Below are 24,481 nucleotides of genomic sequence, written 5' to 3'. Positions count from 1 at the left end.
GACCTCTTGATGAAAGTCAAAGAGGAGAGTGAAAAAGTTGGCTTAAAGCTCAATATTCAGAAAACTAAGATCATGGCATCTGGTCCCATCACTTCATGGGAAATAGATGGGGAAACAGTGGAAACAGTGGCTGACTTTATTTTTCTGGGCTCCAAAATCACTGCAGATGGTGATTACAGCCATGAAATGAAAAGATGCTACTCCTTGGAAGAAAAGTTATAACCAACCTAGACAGCATATTAAAAAGCAGAGACATTACTTTGCCAACAAAGGTCCGTCTAGTCAAGGCTATGGTTTTTCCAGTGTCATGTATGGATGTGAGAGTTGGACTATAAAGAAAGCTGAGCACCAAAGAATTGATGCTTTTGAACTGTGATGTTGGAGAAGACTCTTGAGAGTCCCTTGGATTGCAAGGAGATCCAACCAGTCCATCCTAAAGGAGATCAGTCCTGGGTGTTCATTGGAAGGACTGATGTTGAAGCTGAAACTCCAATACTTTGGCCACCTGATGCGAGGAGCTGACTCATTGGAAAAGACCCTGATGCTGGGAAAGATTGAAGGCAGGAGGAGAAGGGGACGACAGAGGATAAGATGGTTGGATGGCATCACCAACATGGACATGGGTTTGGGTAGACTCCGGGAGTTGGTGATGGACAGGGAGGCCTGGTGTGCTGCGGTTCATGGGGTCGCAAAGAGTCAGACACAACTGAGTGACTGAACTGAACTGAACTGAATGCAAGACAATTATCCTAGAAAACCTTAAAAAATAAAAAAATAAAAAAAACCTCAATGTCATAAGCGATCAAAAGGAAGAGTGTAGGATTATCCTCAATTAAAGGACTAAAGAGATGACAACCAAGTCAGTCAGAGGAATAGGGCAGAGAGCCACCATGGGCCTGAATTTTTTTAAAAAAGAAAACAAAAAAAGAGATGACAGCCAAAGGAAACTTTGATTGGATCCTGGATCCTACATGTGTGTATAAAATTTGTGTTACTAAAAGTATTGTGATCATGAGAAGATTAGGTTCCTAAGGGATACATGCCGAAGTATTTTAGGGGCAGAAAGTCATGATGTCTATAATGTACTCTGAAGCACTCTGAAATGGCTGAGAGAAAGAGAAAGAAGAAAATGACAGAATGTTTACAATTGGTGTATTCAGGTTAGAACTTGGATATTCAGTGCTTTTTTGCAGATTTAAAATTTTCCACAATTTAAAACAAACATTTAATTATATCTTTAGTGAAAACGTTTCACAAATATTGATACATGAGTACTATTTCTGCCTCTCTGATTTAATCTAACTTACTAATAATGATGATTCAGGATCTCATATTAGTCCAGGGTCTAAAAACAACAAATTGTAAAGATTCATGGACATAAGGTGCTAAAATAGGTAAATAGGTAGATACAGAGTCTAGCAATTACATGTTTTTTCCCCCAGATAAATCCTCCAATCTTTTGTTGAGCTTCTTCTTCTCTTAAAAATGAAGGGCAGGAGAAAAATTCTATGTTACTGAAACATGTGGTTAATCTTCAGATCTGGTTGTGCATGTCCCCTGGAAACCTACAATTCTGAGCAGAGTCCTACCCAGCACCCCCATTTCCTGTTCTTTTCTCCCTCTGCTGTGGAAGCTCTGATCCTTGCTGTAGCCACTTGCTACCAACTACCTGCCTGAGATGCAGCCCTACTCCTGACCACACAGAGCCTCCAAAGACTCCCCAGGACCATCCTATAGACAGAGAAATGCAGGAGGGCCCATTGGAGGGTCTCAGAGGTCCCTGCTACTGATTTAAGTGCTGAACAGGAGAAAGGTTTACTACTGGGTTTTAAATGCCAGAAGAAAACAGACCAGGAGCCTTGTGACACAGATGGGGTTCTGCTCTTTCACCATTCAAGGCTGTTTACTTCAGGATAATTGAATGATTACTTTTCTGGCAGGGTTGAGGGACCCTTGGACCAATCCCCCAGGATGATACTAGATCCCTACAAAGGGCCTCACCCTTGGGACAGGGCGTGTGGTGGTGTGCTGAGTAGCAAGAAAGATCAGGTACATTATTTAAAGTATAATGCCTCAGAAGACTTGGGGTTCTCTAACTTTCTGAAATTCCTAGTTTCAGGCAACTGTCCACAATATACATTTCCCTCCTTACCTATTATAATGCTTTTGATTTAGGCCACTGTATAAATCTAAAACTTTTGTGCTGGTTTATTACATCATATTTTAGCAGTCCCCTGATACATCAGGGTTGAGTTCATCTGATGACATACAATAGTCTTTCTTTCCAGAATGAACTGAATTATCCTTATTTTCATTAAGAATGAGACAAATGTGGTAATCCCATACCAAATGAGAAAAAAAGCAATCACACTGATGTGCTCATTCCAGAATGAATATAGAATATGAATAATTTCCCTTTTGATATATGTATATTCTGATTAACCACCACATAAAATGCCACAAAATCTCAGAAATTTTAGAAGCATTCTATTTTAATCAGTAGATGGGTTTTTTAAAATTTGAATGGCTGAGGTCCTAAATAAATTTGGGGAATATGAGACATATGCATTCATATCAAATCTTAAACAATTGATCAGAATCTGAACTCTCTCATGTTCCAAGTGTAATAACATACTTTGCTGGAAGGGCCTTCCTCCTTGAAGGTTGGATATTTCAAAGAAAAGGGTTTCCTCTGAAACTTAACTGGTACCTACAGTCAGGTCTCTAATATGAACATCTTTGTGTGTGTATTTTAGGAAAAAAAATGTGAATCCAGAGATCTTAAATGCTTCAATTAATTGTATACATGTCATTAACAGTTTACATCTGGGGCCTGGCAATGTCCCAAAATTCATGCCCCATGACAGGTACTGTTGCTTTCACCACTGTCCTCAGAGAGTAAAACACTTTCACAAGAAGAACAGACTTTAAGGCTATTTTGCATTTGCTTTATCTACCAGCACCCAGAATCAGATCAGGAAGAAAGAATGCCAGTAAAAGGTCCATAAGGGAAGAAGAAATATTAAAGTCTTTACTCTGATTGCCCAATATCACCACCCTTAAGCATAATCTGTCATAAATTTGGTCACTGAGAAACAAATTGCATTAGAAAAGTCTTTCATGATCTTCTGTTTTTTTTTTTTTAATCTGTTTTTGTATCTTCTGATTCACCATGGTTAGGTACAATTTAAAAATCTATACTTCAAAACTAAAATGGCATCAGTGCTTATTAATTAAGCTGATGTAAACCATATCCAAATCATGGCTGAAATACAAAATTCGAGTACTCTTTATGACTTAAAAGGCTTATTTACTAGATCACAAGCAGGATTTTGTGGGGAAAATGTTTGTGGCTCTGAAAATGGGCTACTCTTAACACAAAGCTCAGCTGTCAAGCAGCTACTCATCAACTCTGGCTTTGGTGCTGACAAAAACTGTCCAAAATGGGGAGGAAGGGGACAGACTTTCAGGAACACCAACACATCAATCAACTCAGAGAAGGGTAGAATGACCAGACTTGACCAGACCTCTTGCCCCTTAAGGGGCAAGGGACTGGTGCCCACAGGAAGAAAGAAAGAGACCAATAGCATAAAGAGAAACATCTCAGGTTAGAGAGAGGGGGGAAAAAAGCCAGGCCTGGTTAATTTGCTTCTGAGGATGCCCTTGTGTCACCTGAAGTACTGCCAGCGGTGTTCGTTCTGGTCCTCTTCGGAGGGCTCCTCGATGCCAACTCTGGGCAGCAGAAGAAGGGAACATGAGTGTGACAGGGACCACAGGGGAGCCAGGGGCTCTGGGCACGTGACCTGGACCACATCCATCAAAGACCAGGGCATCTCACTTTACACATAAATTTGTACCCTCTCATAAATTGTCCCCATTCTCTGAAACCCAGAGAGGGTGCCAAATTTATGTAGAAAGAAACAATGTTAGAAGCCAGGTCAAATGAGGATTGATTAGGAATGAAGCCTCTCAAAATACAATGAAATCAGGGGAAAAAACACAACTCATAGAAAATGACTTCAAACTACTTTTCACAAATTTATCTGTTTCACAATGCAAGACACATCCATACAAAAACTAGAAAAGAGAAAGCTATTGACATATATTTGAAGTGTTTATACACACTTTTACACATATTTGACAGGAAGAGCAAAGAACACAAAATTACTGAAAACAGCAACAACGGAAAACAAAATGGCCTTTTTTCCTATAAGTAATCACATTATTCATGGGTTCAACCTAAAGGTCAAGAACCCAACTTCTGCTATTTTCTTTATCTTATGGCCTCAAGAGTTGACACAGTCCATTTTCACCTCCCTCAATAATTACTGGGTTACTCAGAATACATTAGAATTTTACTATAATTCTAATGAGCAGAATTTCACAATCTCAGTACTACTGACATTTTGGGCCCTGGCTTTTACCTGCAAGATACCACCAGTAGCACCTTCCTCCAGTTGAAGCAACCAGAAATGTCTCCAGACATTGCCAAATGTCCCCTGAGAGGGCAAAAATGCCCGAAGGTGAGAACCTCTGCACTAAATCTTGCATTCTCAATGGGGGGTGATACAGCCTCCAGGGGCATGAAAATCTGTCATTTAGGGACAAAAATTTTTTTAGATATTATAGTGGTTTATAGCCCTCTAAAGTTCCATAGTACATAAACAGATATATAGATCTGTTGTAGTAAAAAAAAAAAAAAATCAAAAAAAAAATCAATGGAAGAGACAGATTAAAAGAACATCTTTAAAGGCTCCTCAGAGGAACAGTGATGAAAAAAAAGGTTGAGAGACATTGTGCTAGAGAGTGCCCAAATTCTCATGCTACTAATATACACTGAAATATACAAGTGAGAACATGATGCTTCTTAAGGTGGTACTTTTAATTAGGCACATGTTGGGAATGTGACTTAAATCAGACTTTATATATTACTGTAGTATCAAAAAGCTATAACAAATTTCAGAAAAGCAAGCTGGATTCCATTAATGCAAAATGCACTAGTAATAGTACTAGCAGTAGTTCTAATGCTATGATTACTAACGATAATATTATAGCTAAAATATACTAAACGTTTTCCATATGCCAGATGGTACATTTAATGGGGAGAACTCTTTATCACATTTATTTAGTGTCGCATTTTATGTTCACACCATGGTTATCCCCATTACCTGGTGAGGAAACTGAGAGTCAGAGAGGTTACAAAGTTGCCCAAGGTCACAAAGGTAGAAAACGGTGGAACCAAGATTGCAACTGAGGCTGTTAGACCCAGAGCCACAGTGCTACAACTTACAGGCTATTGCCTTTGACTATAAGGTGGCATCTTTAAATTCTTTTAAAATATCCAGTTGCAAAGGATATTACATAAAGAGCTCAGAGCTTCTCCTTGCCTTTATTCCTTAAATTATCTTACACAGAGCTTTATCTTAAACTCTCAGTGTGACAGGATTATACCTAGCAGAGTGTCCCTACCTGTCCCTGAGTGACTGTATTGCTGCACTCTGGGGTATGAAGGTTTTCCTGTTCCTTTGGCTGCCTGGGTGTATGTCACTGATTCCCCTATCACCACCACCCCTTCATGGGCATGTCACTTGAAGCTGGGCCTTCCAAGAGGATGGCCACCACGTCACCAAAATGTGCTCAGGACATATACAAGGCTCATCTGCTGAGTCTGCTCATCTGATGGTTTTTTGAAGTTGCCAAAATTACACCTTTGTGAATAACAACACTTGCTCAAGAGACTAAAAAAAATATTACACAGTTTATTGCTCAGTTGTGTCCGACTCTTTGCAACCCCATGGACTGTACCCACCAGGCTCCTCTTTTCATAGGATTTTCCAGGCAAGAATACTGGAGTGGGTTGCCATTTCCTCCTTTAGGGGATCTTCCCAATCCAGGGATCAAACCTGAGTTTCCTGTGTCTCCTGTATTTCAGTCAGAATCTTTACAGCTGAGCCATTGGGGAAGCCCCCCCATGTAGTAGTTTACTACCAGAAAGCAATTTGGGAATTTTGTCATCAAGTTTTAAAATAGCAAATACATGCTCAATATCGCTAATTATTAGAAAAGTGCAAATCAAAACTACAATGAAGTATCACCTCACATTGGTCAGAATGGCCATCATTAAAAAGTCTACAAACAATGAATGCTAGAGAGGGTGTGGAGAAAAGGGAACTCTCCTACAGCGTGGTGGCTCAGAGGGTAAAAAGCCTCTGCCTGCAATGCGGGAGACCTGGGTTCGATCCCTGGGTTGGGAAGATCCCCTGGAGAAGGGCATGGCAACCCTCTCCAGTACTCTTGCCTGGAAAATCCCATGGATGGAGAAGGCTGGTAGGCTACAGTCCATAGGGTCGCAAAGAGTCGGACACAACTGAGCGACTTCACTTTCTTTTCCTACAGTGTTGGTGGGAATATTAATTGGTGCAGCCACTATGGAAAACAGTATAGAGGTTCCTTAAAAGCTAAAAATAGAACTACCATATAATCCAGCAATCCCACTCTTGGGCATATATTCAGAGAAAACTCTAATTAGAAAAGATACATGCACCCCAGTGTTCACACAGCACTATTTACAAGAGCCAAGACAAGGAAGCAACCTAAATGTCCATCAACAGAGGAATGGATAAAGAAGATGTCTCTCTCGCTCTCTCATGCACACACACATCAAAATATTACTCAGCCATAAAAAAGAATGAAAAATGCCATTTGCAGCAACATGGATGGACACAGAGATTATCATATTAAGAGAAGTAAGTCAGAAAAATATCATATAATACCACTTATATGTAGAATTTCAAAAAATGATATAAGTGAACTTATTTACAGAACAGAAACAGAATCACAGACATAGAAAACAAACTTATGGTTACCAAAGGGGACAGTAGGGATGGGAGGATAGGAGTTTAGGATTAACATACACACTACTATATATAAAATCGATAAACAACAAGGTCCTACTGAATAGTACAGGGAACTATATTCAGTATCTTATAATAAACTATAATGTAAAAGAACTTGAAAAGTCTGTGTGTGTTTATGTATGTATCTGAATCACTTTGCTGTACAACTGAAACTAACACATCATAGATTAACTATATTTCAATTTTTAAAAATGGTTTAAAATAATAATAAAATAAAATAACAATCATAAAATTCTAATTTAAAAACACAAGTTGGATTTCTGGAAGGCAGTGACCTGGTTCTGGATTTGTGGATATATTCATTTTATATTATACACAGACTACAAATTCAGTTCAGTTCAGTTCACTCAGTCGTGTCTGACTCTTTGCAACCCCATGAATCACAGCACGCCAGGCCTCCCTGTCCATCACCATCTCCCAGAGTTCACTCAAACTCACATCCATCGAGTCAGTGATGCCATCCAGCCATTTCATCCTCTGTCGTACCTTTCTTCTCCTGCTCCCAATCCCTCCCAGCATCAGAGACTTTTCCAATGAGTCAACTCTTCGCATGAGGTGGCCAAAGTATTGGAGTTTCAGCTTTAGCATCATTCCTTCCAAAGAACACCCAGGACTGATCTCCTTCAGAATGGACTGGTTGGATCTCCTTGCAGTCCAAGGGACTTTAAAGAGTCTTCTTCAACACCACTGTTCAAAAGCATCAATTCTTTGGTGTTCAGCTTTCTTTATAGTCCAACTCTCACATCCACACATGACCACTGGAAAAACCATAGCCTTGACTAGACGGACCTTTGTTGGCAAAGTAATGTCTCTGCTTTTGAATATGCTGTCTAGGTTAGTCATAACTTTCCTTACAAAGAGTAAGCGTCTTTTAATTTCATGGCTGCAATCACCATCTGCAGTGATTTTGGAGCTCAAAAAAATAAAGTCTGACACTGTTTCCACTGTTCCCCCATCTATTTCCCATGAAGTGATGGGACCAGATGCCATGTTCTTTGTTTTCTGAATGTTGAGCTTTAAGCCAACTTTTTCACGCTCCTCTTTGACTTTCATCAAGAGGCTTTTTAGTTCCTGTTCACTTTCTGCCATAACGGTGGTGTCATCTGCATATCTGAGGTTATTGATATTTCTCCTGGCAATCTTGATTCCAGCTTGTGTTTCTTCCTGCCCAGTGTTTCTCATGATGTACTCTGCATATAAGTTAAATGAGCAGGGTGATAATATACAGCCTTGATGTACTCCTTTTCCTATTTGGAACCAGTCTGTTGTTCCATGTCCAGTTCTAACTGTTGCTTCCTGACCTGCATACAGATTTCTCAAGAGGCAGGTCAGGTGGTCTGGTATTCCCATCTCTTTCAGAATTTTCCACAGTTTATTGTGATCCACACAGTCAAAGGCTTTGGCAGTCAATAAAGCAGAAATAGATGTTTTTCTGGAACTCTCTTGCTTTTTCGATGATCCAGCAGATGTTGGCAATTTGATCTCTGGTTCCTCTGCCTTTTCTAAAACCAGCTTGAACATGTGGAAGTTCACGGTTCACGTATTGCTGAAGCCTGGCTTGGAGAATTTTGAGCATTACATTACTAGCGTGTGAGATGAGTGCAATTGTGCAGTAGTTTGAGCATTCTTTGGCATTGCCTTTCTTTGGGATTGGAATGAAGACTGACCTTTTCCAGTCCTGTGGCCACTGCTGAGTTTTCCAAATTTGTTGGCACATTGAATGCAGCACTTTCACAGCATCATCTTTCAGGATTTGAAATAGCTCCACTGGAATTCCATCACCTCCACTAGCTTTGTTAAAAGTCATTGTTAACTCCATGTCCTACCCTGGGCTTCTGGACTTCTGAGAACCCACTAAGTACCTTATCAGGACCTCTGTCAACAGCCTGGGGAAGTAAGAAACAACTTGCTATTGATCTCACTGAGGTCATAGAGCTCAAAACACCACCCTGAACTTCAGGGGATTTCTGAATTATTTTAGAAATAGAACCTGTTTCACATAAATGATTCGTGGTCATTAACACCATAAGCCACAAGCCAGAAAAACCAATCAGTCTCATTACCTTATTCCTGGGGGACTTTGTTTTGATGTAATCACTGCAAATGTCAGTTTCTGTCTCCTACATAATCACTATTTATATACATCTGGAAAAATGTAATGAACTGACACCATATGTATTTTTTACCCATGGTACAATTTGCTTCATTACACTATCCAGGTAGAGTTGGATAGAAAGAAGGAACTAATAAAGATAGAAGCAGAAATCAATGAAATTGAAAACAGAAAAACAATACAGAAAATCAATGAAGTAAAAAGCTAGTTCTTTAAAAGAATCATTAAAATTAACAAAACCCTAACAAGACTGAAAGATACAAAGAGAGAAGATATGAATTACCAATATCATGAATGAAACACGGGATATCACTATAGATCTCACAGACACCAAAACAACAATATGGTTAGACTATGAACAACACAAACATGACAATTAGATGAGAGGGACCAATTTCACAAACTATCACAACTCACCAATATGAAATAGATAATCTTAATATCCCTATAGCTATTAAAGATATTGGCTTCATAATTTATGTAACAAAACACCTGGAAAAGAAGACTAAAGGACCAGATGGTTTCACCAGAGAATTTCATAAAACTTTCAAGAAGAATTATTAATAACAACGATTCTACACAACCTATTCCAGAAAACAGAGGACTCAGAAAATTGCCCCAACTCATTTTGTGAGGTGAGATTACCCTGATACCAAATCAGCTAAAGGCAATACGAGAAAAGAAAACTGCAGACCAGTATCCCTCAAGAACACAGACACAAAAATCCCTAACAAAATATTAGCTTGTAAAATTCAGAAATATGTAAAACATTTATACAAGCAAGACTAGTTTTAAAGAAGCAATGCTGGTTCAATATTTTAAAATTAATCAATGTAATCTACCATATTAACAGGCTAAACAACAACAAAATATAATGATATGAACTAATACAGAAAAAGCATTTGATAAAATTCAACATCTGTTCATTATAAAACCCTCAGAAAACTAGCATTCTGTAGGAACGTCCTCACGTTGATGATAAACATCTGTGAAAACTCTATAGACTTAACATCACACTTATTGGTGAAAGACTGAATGCTTTCCCCTTAAAATTGGGAACAAAGCAAGGATGTCTGCTCATGTCACTCTTGTTTAACACAGTTCTGATGGCTCTAGTCAGAGCAACAAGTCAAGAAAAGGAAATAAAAGGGACACTGGTTGCAAAGGAAAAGATAAAACCATCTCGGTTTGCAAACTACCTTCCTAGAACTAATATGTGAATTTGGCAAGGTGGCAGGATATAAGATCAACACACAAAAACCAACTATATTTCTATATCTTGGCAATAAACACATGGAAACTGAAATTGAAGATAGAATAACATTTAAAATAGCTCAAAAAGAAGAAGAAATACTTAGAAGTAAATCTAACAAAATGTGCACAGACTGTATAATGAAAACTATAAAATATTGATAAAAGAAATCAAAGAAGATCAAATAAACAGAGAAACATGCCATGTTTGTGGGTTGGAAGACTCAACAAGGTAAAGATGTCAATTCTCCTCAAACTGATAAATCAGGTTTAACACAATTTCTTTGAAAACCCCAGCACAATTTTTTTTAGAAAAAAAATATATATGGAAAGGAAATAGAATAGCTATGAGAATTTTGAAAAAGAAGGATAAAGTGGGAGGACCCACTCTACCTCATGCTCAAGTTGAACATATAATCATAGTTATCAAAACAGTATGGTTCTGGTGGAGGTACACACATATAAATCAACAGAGCAAATAGAAACAGACTCTCATGCATACCACCAACTGATTTCTGGCAAAGGAGCAAAAACAATTCGATGGAGTAAGGATAGTCTTTCTAACAAATTATGCTGGAACAACTGGATGAAAGTGAAAGAAAAAGTTCAGTCATGTCTGACTCTTTGCAACCCCATGAACTATACAGTCCATGGAATTCTCCAGGCCAGAATACTGGAGTGGGTAGCCGTTCCCTTCTCCAGGGGACCTTCCTGACCCAGGGATTGAACCCAGGTCTCTCACACTGCAGGCGAATTCTTTACCAGCTCAGCCACCAGGGAAGCCCGGAACAACTGGATAGCTACAGACAAAATAAAACTTCAACCTGAACCTCATGTCTAATATTAAAAATTAAGTCAAAATGGATCACAGATTTAAATGTAAAGCATAAAACTAAAAAGTCTTTTTGAAGCTAACATAGAAGAAGATCTTTGGGACTAGTGCTTGATGAAGAGTTCTCAGGCATTAACACCAAGAGCATGATGCATTTTAAAAAAGATAACTTGCATCTCATCAAAATTAAAAGTTTTGCTCTAAGACAGACTCTATTAAAAGGATTAAAAGACAAGCTACAGAGTAGGAGAACATATTCACAAAACACATATCTGAAAACAGACTAGTTTCTAGAGCAAATGCAAAACTCAATAAAAAACAAACAATACAACTAGAAGATAGACAAAAAACTTGAACAGATATTTCACCATAGATATTCAACATCATTAGCCATGAGAAATGCAAATTAAGACAACAATGAGGTATCCCCACATACCTATTAGAGCAGGTAAAATAAAAAGTATCAATACCAAATGCTGGCAAGGATGTGGAAAAATTGGATGTTTCATATACACAGTCATTTTGTGACCTTTTATCATGTAGGAGCTGTTATTTTTAAGTGCTAATTTATATATCACTGTAATATTTTCACAACAATCCAATTATTATATGTGTACATATACAGCTTGTGTGCCTCAGGGAAAGAGGCCCATGCTCTCAGCTCTGGGCAGGACTATTTCAATGGCCCACTTTTTGAAGTGGGTTTGAGAATGGGCAAAATGTCAAAAGTCAACTCTCTACTCTCAATGGATAATTATTTGGTCCTATATATAATGATAGGTGGGGTCATCACAAAAGGAACTTATGAAATAGCCTGAAAAATGTGATTTAACCTGGCTCTGAGCATCTAGGGCATCTACTGGGTGACAAGGTAAACTGGAGCCGGAAGTAATCACAGAGAGGTCACCAAATGCAGATTCTCAACTGTGTGCAGGGTAAACCATTTTTTGCTCTTATTTTGCTACACAGAACAGAGATGGTACCATCTTATATCTCAAGTTTAAAGCCAAAAATTTGTACGTTTTCTTCTTCAGATTTCTATTTCCATAGATGAACTATTTTCCTTCATGTGACTCTTGAGATTCATACCAAGAAACTGAAATTCTAATCATCCCAGATTTTCCAACACAAAAACAGTCACTAACACAGCAAGCCTTTTGGGCAGTATAGTACAGTAGTGAAGAGCACGCCAGGGTTCAAATCCCAGCTTGTTCACTTACAGCTTTGTGACCTTGGGCAAGTTACTGCTCTATGTCTCAGTTTCCTCAGCTCTAAAATGAACATAATAGTATTAGCTCCCTTATAGGAATGCTATGCGGAATTTCTTAATCTAAGTGTTGGCATCTCAAAAAACAGCTGCAGCACAAGTTTTAGCTATTAGAAGACTCTTACTGATAAGTCCACCCAGGTTCTGCAGACCCGCCCAGATCTGAGGCTAGGACATGGTAGCTCAGAAATGGTGCAGCCAGCACCAACAACTCCTGGTGACAACCAATGGTGGCCATGCCCAGCAACCCCTGCCTCCCATCAATATAAAAGTTCCAGAGGGGAAAGACTATTCTCTCAAACCCGTTTTCTCCCTGACCCCAAGGATCACTGCAAGATCCTTGTTGGTTCTTTCTTCTCCAAACTAGATGTGCTCCGCAATTGTCAGCTCCACACAAACCAGCAGCCAGCAGAGAAAGGAAAAAAAGAAAAAAACATTGCCATCTTGTGGATTTTTAGAGAATTCTTCATACCTATGTGCCACCAGAGTCTTCTCATCCCCAGCATGTTTACCCTCTGCAGATCTGAAACTGAGGCAGGTGGTGAGAGCACCTCCAATGATGTAGAAAGCACACTCAGAGCTAAAGGGACCTGGAGAAAAGCTGACAGCACACTTTCGTTTAACGTGAAGACATATGGAGGCCCAAAGGCATGAGGAGCTTGTCTTAAACCAGGGCCAGAGTTAGGGTATGGGTCTCTCAACCCATTTCAATGTCCTCTTTACTGTAAGATGCTGGACCAGCTCACAAGCACAGCTTGGAATTCAAATGCTCTTAAAAAAAACTTAAACTTGGGTCAGTGCTCCTCCATCCTGACACAGCTAACAAAACCACAGGCAGGGGATGTCCATGAGGCTGCAAGAAATGAGGGTGATGCAGGAAATGTCACCTCTTCTGTGCATGCAAGCAAGAAGCGCAGCATAGTTTCCTCCTAAAACAAAACTCTAATTGCTTCTCCTTACTTCCAGCTGATGAGCTTATTTTTCAAGTCTGTAGATTTGATTTCAGAGGAGTATGAAATGCCAGACACTGTCAGCAGCTATGTCTATTCCCCGTCCTGTAGCTTTAAGACTTTTTGAATTCTTGCCTTAATGTCTCAGCATTACCAAGGTCCAGGTTGTTTCTTACTCTGCTTTTGTACCCACAAACATTTTAATGATTTTTTTTCGTAGAAAATGCAATACTCTGAATTTTTATTAATTTTTTAAAAATTTTAATCCTTCCCCAAACAAAACAAAAAAAAATATTAAAGGCTTTCATGCGCTAAGCTGTATGTAGCAGCCTCTGCGTGGGAATAGTGACATAGTTAGACACAAAACTGGCCTTGTTTCAAACCAACCTTATATTAAGCCATGACAACATGGGCGTCGTGCCTCCACCAATGATCCAGACAGTGAAGAAGACGATGAGGAGAGTGGTCGTGAACATCATCTGGCGTGCGTAGGATGCCGTGTCTCGGATGGCCAGTGCAAATGCCATCGCTCCCCTGAGGCCTGTGGGGACCAAAGAGGAAGCTCTCTTGTCCTAAGGATAAATAACAATGTGTCCCCAGACCTACTGCTTAGCCACACAGGTCTAATAAATTGTATCTGCTTATGCTTCAAGAGTCAAGTTGTTTTCTATAGAAAGAACCTTAAAGGAATTTAAACGATTTCCTCCTATTTGAAGTTTTCTTTTGCAAAATGCCCAAAGGCAATAAGAAAAACACCGCCCTGTTTTGTACAGCACATTGTGAGAATCCCATATGTGAATACCCCATAGTTTTGGATCTAATTTGGTGTGTGGCTAAATTAACAACTTTTCTGGATCTGCTGAGAGTACCTGTGAAGCTTATCCCATACCCGTGGAATCACACTGATGCTAGTATTTGGCAATCAGCAAGAAACTCAAGCACCAATGTCTACTCATCAGAAAATAGAAACATACAACTGCCCATCAAACCAAATGTGCATATGGCCTTGTTGCTGTTTTGTTGCTCAGTCATGTCTGACACTTTGTGACCCCATGAACTATAGCCTGCCAGGCTCCTCTGTCCATGGGATTTCCCAAGCAAGAATATGGATTGGGTTGCCATTTCCTTCTCCAGGAACCCATCTCCTGCATTGGCAGGCAGGTTCTTTACCACTGAGCCACCAGGGAAGCCCCTTAGAATAATAACACTCTTTCATTACTGAAAGAATTCTCCTGCTAGTAACATGAAATAAAAAGAAATATAAATAATAATATAAGCTTTCCAAGTCTGTGATTCAAGCACTACCCAAGTGCTATATAGTCATTATAAACTTAAGATACAGGCTAGGTATGAATATGTGAAATGTACAAAACAGCAGTTACTTAGCAAAGCCAGGCAGAGAAGTAACAATATAACCTGATCTATATCAGGAGATGAAGACTTCTTCTATAAAGGGTCAGATACTAAATATTTTAAGCTTTGTGGGCCAAGAGGAAAAATCAATGATATTAGGTATGTACATAAAAGAGAAAAAAAAATTTTCCATGAAATTTTATTGATAAAAATCAAAAGTATAATAAGTATAATATCTAAGTACCCTATTATAAGAGCTTCCCTAGTAGCTCAGCTGGTAAAGAATCCACCTGCAATGCAGGAGACCCCAGTTCAATTCCTGGGCTGGGAACATCCACTGGAGAAGGGATAGGCTACCCATTCCAGTATTCTTGGGCTTCCCTGGTGGCTCAGATGGTAAAGAACCCACTTGCAATGTGGGAGACCTGGATTCGAACCCTCAGTTGGGAAGATCCCCTGGAGGAGGGCATGGAAACACACTCCAGTATTCTTGCCTGGAGAATCCCCATGGATACAGGAGCTTGGCGGGCTATAGTCCATGGAGTCACAGAGTCAGACATGACTGAGCAACTAAGCACAGTACACAGCATAAATGCCTATTCACCATGGGTAAGACTGCCTGTATAGTATGAGAATGAAAAGTTATACTCACTATATTTATTTGTATATATTTCCACTTTTCCCAACAATTTCATGATTTCATTCATCTGAGAACCTCACTGCAATTCACTGGAGCAACTCAATAAAAGTTATATTAAAAAACAGAGCAAGGTTGATGTTCTCTATTAATTTGTCTTATTGAAATACTGACACACATCTAGATCATCCTACAGCCAGCTATGACATCACTTAATATTTCAACCTTTAAATGGATGCTGTCTCAAAGAAGAAAACCTGAGGGTCTGAGAGTGATAAAGTGTGCTCCATTTTTCTTTATTAGGTAAATAATGTAGGCAATATGGAAGTGGAACCTCAGGTATTTCTTTCATAGCCTTGAGGAAAATAATTTTGAAGTTTTGATAGCAGATATCTTTAAACAGTACTGTGTATCTCTCAGTCTTTTAACACAGAAGAGGATGAACACACTTTATCTAGGTGACCAAGTTATCTCCAATTCATCTTCTTCTTTTCCACTGGCATTTTTCTCATATGTATGGAGGCTCTGCTCTGTCTTGCCTTCCTGAGAAGCCTCTAATGTTTCCCAGATGCTCTTGAATAAAAGCGCAACTCTTTGGCATGGCACTAGGGCTTCTCTGTGGTCTAGACTCCAGCAATGATTCTCAAAGTGTGGTCCTCAAACCACCATCAGCAGCAGCAACAGATGAGAAAACATTACAGCTGCAAATTATTGGGGCCCACTCCATTCCCTCAGAATCACTCTCTGGTGGTAGGGCCCAAAAATCAGCTTTAACCAGCCGAATAGGTGATTCACATGCAACTTGAAGGTTTGCACCAATTCACATGAAATTTCCCTTTCCAACCTCACCCGCATTCTGCATTAGCCTGTGTGTCTCATGTTTAAACCAGACCATTCAGTTCAGTTCAGTCGCTCAGTCGTGTCCGACTCTTTGCGACCCCATGAATCGCAGCACTCCAGGCCTCCCTGTCCATCACCAACTCCCGGAGTTCACCCAGACTCACGTCCATCGTGTCAGTGATGCCATCCAGCCATTTCATCCTCTGTCGTCCCCTTCTCCTCCTGCCCCCAATCCCTCCCAGCATCAGAGTCTTTTCCAATGAGTCAACTCTTCGCATGAGGTGGCCAAAGTACTGGAGTGTCAGCTTTAGCATCATTCCCTCCAAAGAAATCCCAGGGCTGATCTCCTTCAGAATGGACTGGTTGGATCTCCTTGCAGTCCAAGGGACTCTCAAGAGTCTTCTCCAACACCACAGTTCAAAAGCATCAGTTCTTCGGTGCTCAGCCTTCTTCACGGTGCAACTCTCACATCCACACATGACCACAAGAAAAACGACAGCCTTGACTACATGGACCTTTGTTGGCAAAGTAATGTCTCTGCTTTTGAATATGCTATCCAGGTTGGTCATAACTTTGCTTTCAAGAAGTAAGCATCTTTTAATTTCATGGCTGCAGTCACCATCTGCAGTGATTTTGGAGCCCAAAAAAATAAAGTCTGACACTGTTTCCCCATCTATTTCCCATGAAGTGATGGGACTGGATGCCATGATCTTTGTTTTCTGAATGTTGAGCTTTAAGCCAACTTTTTCACTCTCCACTTTCACTTTCATCAAGAGGCTTTTTAGTTTCTCTTCACTTTCTGCCATAAGGGTGGTGTCATCTGCATATCTGAGGTTATTGATATTTCTCCCAGCAATCTTGATTCCAGCTTGTGCTTCTTCCAGTCCAGCGTTTCTCACGATGTACTCTGTATATAAGTTAAATAAGCAGGGTGACAATATACAGCCTTGACCTACTCCTTTTCCTATTTGGAACCAGTCTGTTGTTCCATGTCCAGTTTGAACTGTTGCTTCCTGACCTACATACAAATTTCTCAAGAGGCAAGTCAGGTGGTCTGGTATTCCCATCTCTTTCAGAATTTTCCACAGTTTATTGTGATGCACACAGTCAAAGACTTTGGCATAGCCAATAAAGCAGAAATAAATGTTTTTCTGGAACTCTCTTGCTTTTTTGATGATCCAGTGGATGTTGGCAATTTGATCTCTGGTTCCTCTGCCTTTTCTAAAACCAGCTTGAACATCAGGAATTTCACGGTTCAAGTATTGCTGAAGCCTGGCTTGGAGAATTTTGACCATCACTTTACTAGTGTGTGAGATGAGTGCAATTGTGCAGTAGTTTGAGCATTCTTTGGCATTGCCTTTCTTTGGGATTGGAATGAAAACTGACCTTTTCCAGTCCTGTGGCCACTGCTGAGTTTTCCAAATTTGCTGGCATATTGAGTGCAGCACTTTCACAGCATCAACTTTCAGGATTTGAAATAGCTCAACTGGAATTCCATCATCTCCACTAGCTTTGTTCGTAGTGATGCTTTCTAAGGCCTACTTGACTTCACATTCCAGGATGTCTGGCTCTAGGTCAGTGATCACACCATCGTGATTATCTGGGTTGTGAAGATCTTTTTTGTACAGTTCTTCTGTGTATTCTTGCCATCTCTTCTTAATATCTTCTGCTTCTGTTAGGTCCATACCATTTCTGTCCTTTATTGAGCCCATCTTTGCATGAAATGTTCGCTTGGTATCTCTAATTTTCTTGAAGAGATCTCTAGTCTTTCCCATTCTGTTGTCTTCCTCTATTTCTTTGCATTGATCGCTGAAGAAGGCCTTCAAGGCCACACACAGCAATGCTTTCCTGCCCTTCTGACCTTCTGCCTCCTGAAATGCCACTGAATCCAAGCCCAGTTGGAAGGCTACCCCGTGGACGAAGATGGCCCTGGGCCCTGATTTTCTCCACATTTATGTCACATCTCTTTTGTGCAATTCACCACCCTCTCTTGGGAGAAAGTTAGCTTTTATATTGTGTCTCCCCTCAGTGGACTGTGAGCTCCCTGAAGGAGGCTGGTTTCTATATCCTCCACAACCTAGAAGCGTGGCTTTTATGAAGAGAATGCCCAACAAATGTGTGTCAGAGTGAAAGGAAATCTTTAGGGCTGGCTGTGTACTTAAATGGAGATGCAAGGGAGTAGTAGACAACACCATTGCTTTGCTGAGCAGTGCCTAATGATATGATTTTAGTATGATTCTCTGAGGCCTCCAAGAACTACTGTGTGGCAGTAAAGGGCTGCCACTTGCTGTCCGTCTTGTACATCCCCTCCCCCTTCCCAGACAGAGGTACCTCGAAGGGTCACAGTGGCCTTTTACCCCACTATCTTCTCCCTCTGCTCTGCAGGGATGCTCTTACTTGAGTCTTGTCTATAAAATCGGATGTTTTCCACTCTCACTGAACCATCTGTTCATGCCAATTGTTCTCTCCTTTCTTTTCCTTCACATATTTATTGTCCTTTATCCCTTCAGTGGCTTCTCCACTTTTCTCGGCTTTATAGTGAACAGGGGGCATCTGGGAGACAGTGTAAGTCAAGGAGAACTATCATGGCTCTTATCTTCCAGTTTGGGATTCATCTTGCTAATGTGGGTGTATTTTATTTCTTAGAAAGTTAGAGCTAGGAGGGATCTCAATTGATTATTTCAATTTCATTATGAGAGGACACTGAAGCTCGGAGGTGTCAAATAATTTGGCCTGTACTCTTCATCATTAAAGACTTATTTTCATTCTAATTATAGGTCTGAAGCCCTTCTGGAAGATTAAGGGTTATGAACACCTACTAAAAAACAATCAAGTACTCTAAATACATATATATCTCCAGGTATATATCTCCTTGGGTGGTAGAGATAAACATGCAAATATTTTAGAGGAAAACGTTCACATGTGGTAGTATGGTTTACAAAATCAGTATCAGCTCTATTTAACATGTCTGTCTGTCTGTCTACTCAGCACTTCAGGGGATCCCAAAGAACCAGAAACTTGAATTTCTGTCTTTTTATGAACCTTATTGATTGCATTTTAATCATACTTACACTGCCTGCTTAATAAAACTCACTTTATTGACTTTTTTTTTACCTGAAAACATCATCATGTGTTGAAAATTCCAGCCAATCTTGTGCCTTCTGCCCAAGTTGAGGAAGAAGGAAAGTGGGTAGATGTGGGCGGCTCTGCCCAAGAAGATGGCAACCTGACCACCAGGTGGAGGTTAAGGGCTCAACATGTTCCCCAAATGGCATTTTCACACCTCTGATTGGGCAGAGAATTTCAGGAACACCATGACACCTTGTTATGATCAGGAGAGTTGCACAGAGAAGGCAGGCTGTCTCATTTGCCTCTAAACAAGTCAGCAGCAAGTGGGATTCGACTGGCCAATTTTCCCAACCTCCAGCTCACAGAGATAATTTCTGGCCTGTTAAACACAGTGTTGTAACTTTTTGATCTGATTAAACTGATACTGACCAAGTCTCTGATCTATTTAAAAAAAATGAATTCAGAGAGAAGCTAAGGTACCATGGCTGGGGTGCAGAGTTAAGAGAAGTAAAGAGTGTGTTTGGACTCTACTGGGAGGAACAAAAAAATCATAAGAAGAAAAAAATTACTAACCTGAGTCAAACTATAAACAGACGGTTTGCTGGGTAAGGTTGTAAGCTTTGGTAAACATTCAGGGTGTGTATGCCCAGGAAGAGCCTACAAGTAAGAGGTGGGGAAGCTTACAGTATTTATACAATGAAGAAACATTTATATTCCTCACAAGGATCAGCCTGGGGAGAGTTCTCTGCCAAAGTGGCCAACATGTCTTTGGGGAGGTAAGAGATGGAGGAAAGGCAGAGTGTGGAAGAGGAACTCACTGTGCAAACCAAAGAATTCAAGGAAACTGGTCATTCGTCACTTGCTGAGTTTAGAACAGAGCCCAACAGAGAGAGGCACACTGCCCTGCTCACAGCAGGAAACCACTGTGCAAGCCAGAGGAACAGGGAGCTTCCGTTTCAGCAGAGCAACCACCAGCTGCCGGAGCTGCAGCTGTTTCAGACAGAAGCGAGGGTGGGACTCTCTTCTGCCTTCCCTAGGATATAATTCGAACTTCTCCTCTGCTTCTTTTCTCTCTCTCTCTCCTTTTTTTCCTTTTTGCTACTGTTGTGTTTGTTTTGTTTTTAACAGGAGAGAAGAGGAGTCCTCAAGTGGAAGTGGCCTTCAGGATTCACAGAGGCCCTGGCTCCCCCCTGAAAAAGGCCCCCCACCATAAACAAGGGCAGCATTTTCACTATGTCTCACAGGATGCCATGCTAAGAATACAAATCACAGCGACATGCAAGGTCTTTCTTAAGAATAAAAACACTGATCTGCCAGATCTTTAGCTCTTTGTCTGGTGAGTGTGTAAACCTAGGAAATGAGCCCAGTTGAAGTAGATAATACTCTTAACAGGCAGGAGCCTGGCATGGCATGAGGCCACTGTCTCTCTCTCTAGCCACTTGGTAAGTATCAGTTATTCCTCCACAATAAGTGAAAAGCTCAGAAGAGAAAAAACACTCCTCTTTGGGGGACCAGCATCCCAAGATCTAAGGATATCCATGAGGCCTCAGAAAAGGCAAAAGGGAATAGGCAGCAATAGTGGCCTCCTGCTCTGGGTTTGGAGCTGAATTGCTATAGTTTCAAAGCCCAGAAGAGTTCACTTTAATGAAAACAATAGGGTCTGAGGCCAAGAGAGCAAAGCCCTCATCTATCAATGCACTGCTGGGCATTCATGTATCTCCTCATTTCAGAGGAGCCAACCCCCAAACTGTCTCTCTTCCAAAATACTGCTGTCACAATGGGACTAAATCAAGGAACCGAGCATTTCTCCATTTTATCTTCTGTTCCTCTCCATTTCCTTTTTTGAAAAAAGAAAAAAAAAAGGGCGGGGGGTCTTTTCCACCATGGGGAGGCGTGGGTGAAAGCACACACACCATGTGCAGGCTGCCTGTACCCACGTGCAGTTGAGAGCAAGGGTCACAGAAGCTTGACCTCTTGGATTGGAATTCATGTGCCAATGAGAAAAAAACAATTTGGGGGACAGATACGGGTTGCCAATTTTTAGATCTGTTAGGAAGGATGCTTTACAAAACAAACTACCACCTGCCAACCACCTGCGTAACAGAAAGGCCATCTGACACAGAAAATGAAGAAAGGGTATCTAGAAACAACATCCCGAATATTCATTGGAAGGACTGATGCTGAAGCTGAAGCTCCAATACTTTGGCCACTTGATGTGAAGAGCCAGCTCACTGGGAAAAAAACAAAAACAAAAACAAAAAACCCTGATGCTGGGAAAGATTGAGGGCAACAGGAGAAGAGGGCGACAGAGGATGAGATGGTTGGATGGCATCACCAACTCAACGGACATGAGTTTAAGCAAACTCCAGGAGATGGTGAAGGACAAAGAAGCCTGGCATGCTGCAATCCATGGGGTCACAAAGAGTAGGACACGACTTAGTCACTAAACAACAACATCAACACAGAAAACTCAGAAAGGGCAACTAGAATCAACATCAGTCCTTGAAATCAAATACTTTTAGCTTTATACATTTACCACTTACGCCTTCTCATCATAAAAACACCATGAACCAGTGCTGGTTCAGTCACCTCCCCGCCAAACCAGAGATTATCGTTGTTATGGCTTCCCTGGAAGTGGTCATCTCTCTGTGTAGAAAATGGTGGAATCAGAAAAGGATACAAAAGCTCCAATGATGAAAACAGGGCTGAAAACGTGCTTCTGGAATGTAAACAGTGCCAGGCCCATGTAGGAGAAGATGAAGTTCTCTGCCAGGAAGTGTAATACCTCAAAGAGCTGCACGGAAAGGGAAAAGCAAACCATAAACCCCGTGGGTCCGCTCCCTCATATTCCAGATCACTGGTGAAGACGCACGGCTCTCCCTCACCTGCTTCGTTCGGCTTCTGGATTCCACTGACAGATTGTTGTAGGTGTAATGAGCTTGTGTGATTCCACAGAAAAGGACGGCTACCACACCTGGCAAGAGAATTCAAGAAAAATCCATAGGGGGCAAGGAAAGAAGCTGGAAACAATCTCTCCCTAAACAAAAAGTTAAGGTAGGAAAGCCCAGTTTATCCCACTTCCTGAAAGTTTTGGAAAGTTGCCTATTACTGAAAGTGCCCCCACCCCCACTTCTCATATCAACCTTTGCCTTCTCCCAACTCTGCTCTCCTTCAAAGCCAAGGCCCTCAGTTTTCCCCCTTGTTCCAGTTTTAAGGGTTTTCTCTCCCCTCTTCTAAACGCCTACTGAATTGACCATCTGGATGTGGCATTTAGCATTCACTCCCTCATAGAGACTGTGAAATGTGTACTGGTCACACACTTCTGTCATATTCCTCTCTGTTTGCTGAATGAATGAATTTAATTTCAAACCAATGATTTGTATTTTTGCATGGTCCAGGGATTCAGACAAAAAGGATCCAGAGTACTAGTCCATTTATCCCAGCCCTAAAAAATCAAGACTTCTGGTTAATAGTGATTATTTTGTTGTTCAAGACAATTAACACACCTGTAAATATATAGGACTTTGCCTATATATTTACAGATGGTTGTCAAGTTTTAAAGGAAGTAGGTTACATAAAGATACATTACAGTATTTAGAAAAGATGATGAAAAGCACTTCCTAATTACCTGGGTCACAGAGAGCAACTGTACTTGAGTTTTCTAACAGAACAAATCCAATGATTAACTTTTTTTTAATGAGAGAATGCGAAGAAGTAACACCACACAATCACCCACACTAATAATCTATGAATCTAGCACCATAAAAACACAGTCTTGAAAAGCGGTGATTAAACAGATCAGACACAAAACAAGGAAAACTTGTGCTCACACTCATCTGAGTAGATGCAAAATGATCTTTAAAAGGATATATATTTTGCTTGTTATCACTACTGTCTGTAAAGTAACGTAGCAATTCAGGGGAGGATACAAACAAGGTGGGCTTCCCTTGTGGCTCAGCTGGTAAAGAATCTGCCTGAAATGTGGGTAGACATGTGTTTGATCCCTGGATTGGTAAGATGCCCTGGAGCAGGGAAAGGCTACCCACTCCAGTATGCTGGCCTGGAGAATTCCATGGACTGAATACTCCATGGGTTTGCAAAGAGTTGGACACGACTGAGCAACTTTCATTTTCACTTTACAAACAAGGTATTAATATATTCAGTAACTTTTGCAGCTGCTGCTGCTGCTGCTAAGTCACTTCAGTCGTGTCCAACTCTGTGCGATGCCATAGACGGCAGCCCACCAGGCTCCCCCATCCCTGGGATTCTCCAGGCAAGAACACTGGAGTGGGTTGCCATTTCCTTCTCCAATGCAGGAAAGTGAAAAGTGAAAGTGAAGTTGCTCAGTAGTGTCCGATTCTTAGCGACCCCGTGGACTGCAGCCCACCAGGCTCCTCCATCCATGGGATTTCCCAGGCAAGAGTACTGGAGTGGGGTGCCAGTGCCTTCTCCGAACTTTTGCAGCTAGGCATCCACTTATGGTCAGAATGAGTACTCAAAGATCTAACTGAGTTTGAAACAATAAAGCTTCAAAATTTTATATATTTTTTTAAAATACATAGCTTTGGGGGAAACTAAACTATTTCTAAGGCAGCACACAGGGCTCACTCGACAATCCTGCATAGGGACATTCTGTGAGTGGTTTATCAACTCCAGGCCACAGCTATTAAGAATTTTGCCCTCCCCTCAAGCTCCCATAGCTCTAGCCACAATGAGGGTAAGGGCGACCCAAGGGCAAAGGAAACCCACCTGTGAACCCACAAGCTTCTGCCAAGAGGAACGTGCTCCACGACATCAAAAAGAAGAGTGCAGTCTCCAGCAGGGGAAAGCAGTGCAGCTTGGTGAACTTGGTCACGTCAGCTCCTGTCAAGGAACTGTCTCCAGTAACAAACATCACAGTCACTGAGAATCATTCTCTGTTAGCCCAGGACCCCTCCCCAAAAGGCTACTCTTTCCCTTCAACTCTTCCTTTGGGGCCCCAAAGCTGCTGCATGGTTTTGAATATAAAGTAAATGAAGCTTCTCCAGTAGAATGGAGGTTTCTGAGCACTGGGAGTCGGGGGATAGGGAGGACAGTATTCAACAGGCACACAGTTTCTGTTGCAGATGATGAGAAATGTTCTGGAAATGGTGGCAATGGTCACACAACACCAGTGGATGCACCTAATGCCACTGAATTATATATTTAAAATGGTTAAAGTGGCAAACTTTATGTTAGGCATATTTTACCACAATTAAAAAATAATAATAATG

General features: G+C 40.8%; 2 protein-coding genes across 8 annotated transcripts in view; one reads left to right on the top strand and one right to left on the bottom strand.

Moving 5' to 3' along the window:
* CHST7 (carbohydrate sulfotransferase 7) overlaps positions 1 to 20,553 on the top strand; it is a 78,702-nt gene extending 58,149 nt beyond the window's left edge. Inside the window, exon 2 of the mRNA XM_086387614.1 lies at positions 20,358 to 20,553. The gene's annotated coding sequence lies outside the window, so the exon portion shown is untranslated. The remainder of the gene's footprint in view (positions 1 to 20,357) is intronic.
* Positions 1 to 24,481, bottom strand: part of SLC9A7 (solute carrier family 9 member A7) — a 187,029-nt gene that overhangs the window by 30,566 nt on the left and 131,982 nt on the right. The window contains exons 7-13 of one of the 7 annotated variants that reach the window (XM_086387612.1): positions 23,979 to 24,103; positions 22,115 to 22,203; positions 21,910 to 22,023; positions 19,275 to 19,386; positions 13,718 to 13,871; positions 12,853 to 12,981; positions 3,673 to 3,732 (exon numbers count right to left, since the gene is read on the bottom strand). In XM_086387612.1, the coding sequence (XP_086243738.1) occupies positions 3,673 to 3,732; positions 12,853 to 12,981; positions 13,718 to 13,871; positions 19,275 to 19,386; positions 21,910 to 22,023; positions 22,115 to 22,203; positions 23,979 to 24,103 (783 nt within the window). Of the gene's footprint in view, positions 1 to 3,672; positions 3,733 to 12,852; positions 12,982 to 13,717; positions 13,872 to 18,557; positions 18,714 to 19,274; positions 19,387 to 21,909; positions 22,024 to 22,114; positions 22,204 to 23,978; positions 24,104 to 24,481 lie in introns of those variants that run through there. The other 6 variants (XM_086387611.1, XM_086387606.1, XM_086387607.1 and 3 more) reach the window with 6 other exon arrangements.

This window comes from Bos grunniens, chromosome X (assembly GCF_055505025.1).
Source record: "Bos grunniens cultivar Pamir isolate PY7600 chromosome X, Bosgru_T2T1.0, whole genome shotgun sequence".
NCBI classification, from domain to species: Eukaryota; Metazoa; Chordata; class Mammalia; order Artiodactyla; family Bovidae; genus Bos; species Bos grunniens.
The sequence above is the reverse complement of the archived record's forward strand: the minus strand, read 5'-3'. Positions and strand labels throughout refer to the sequence as shown.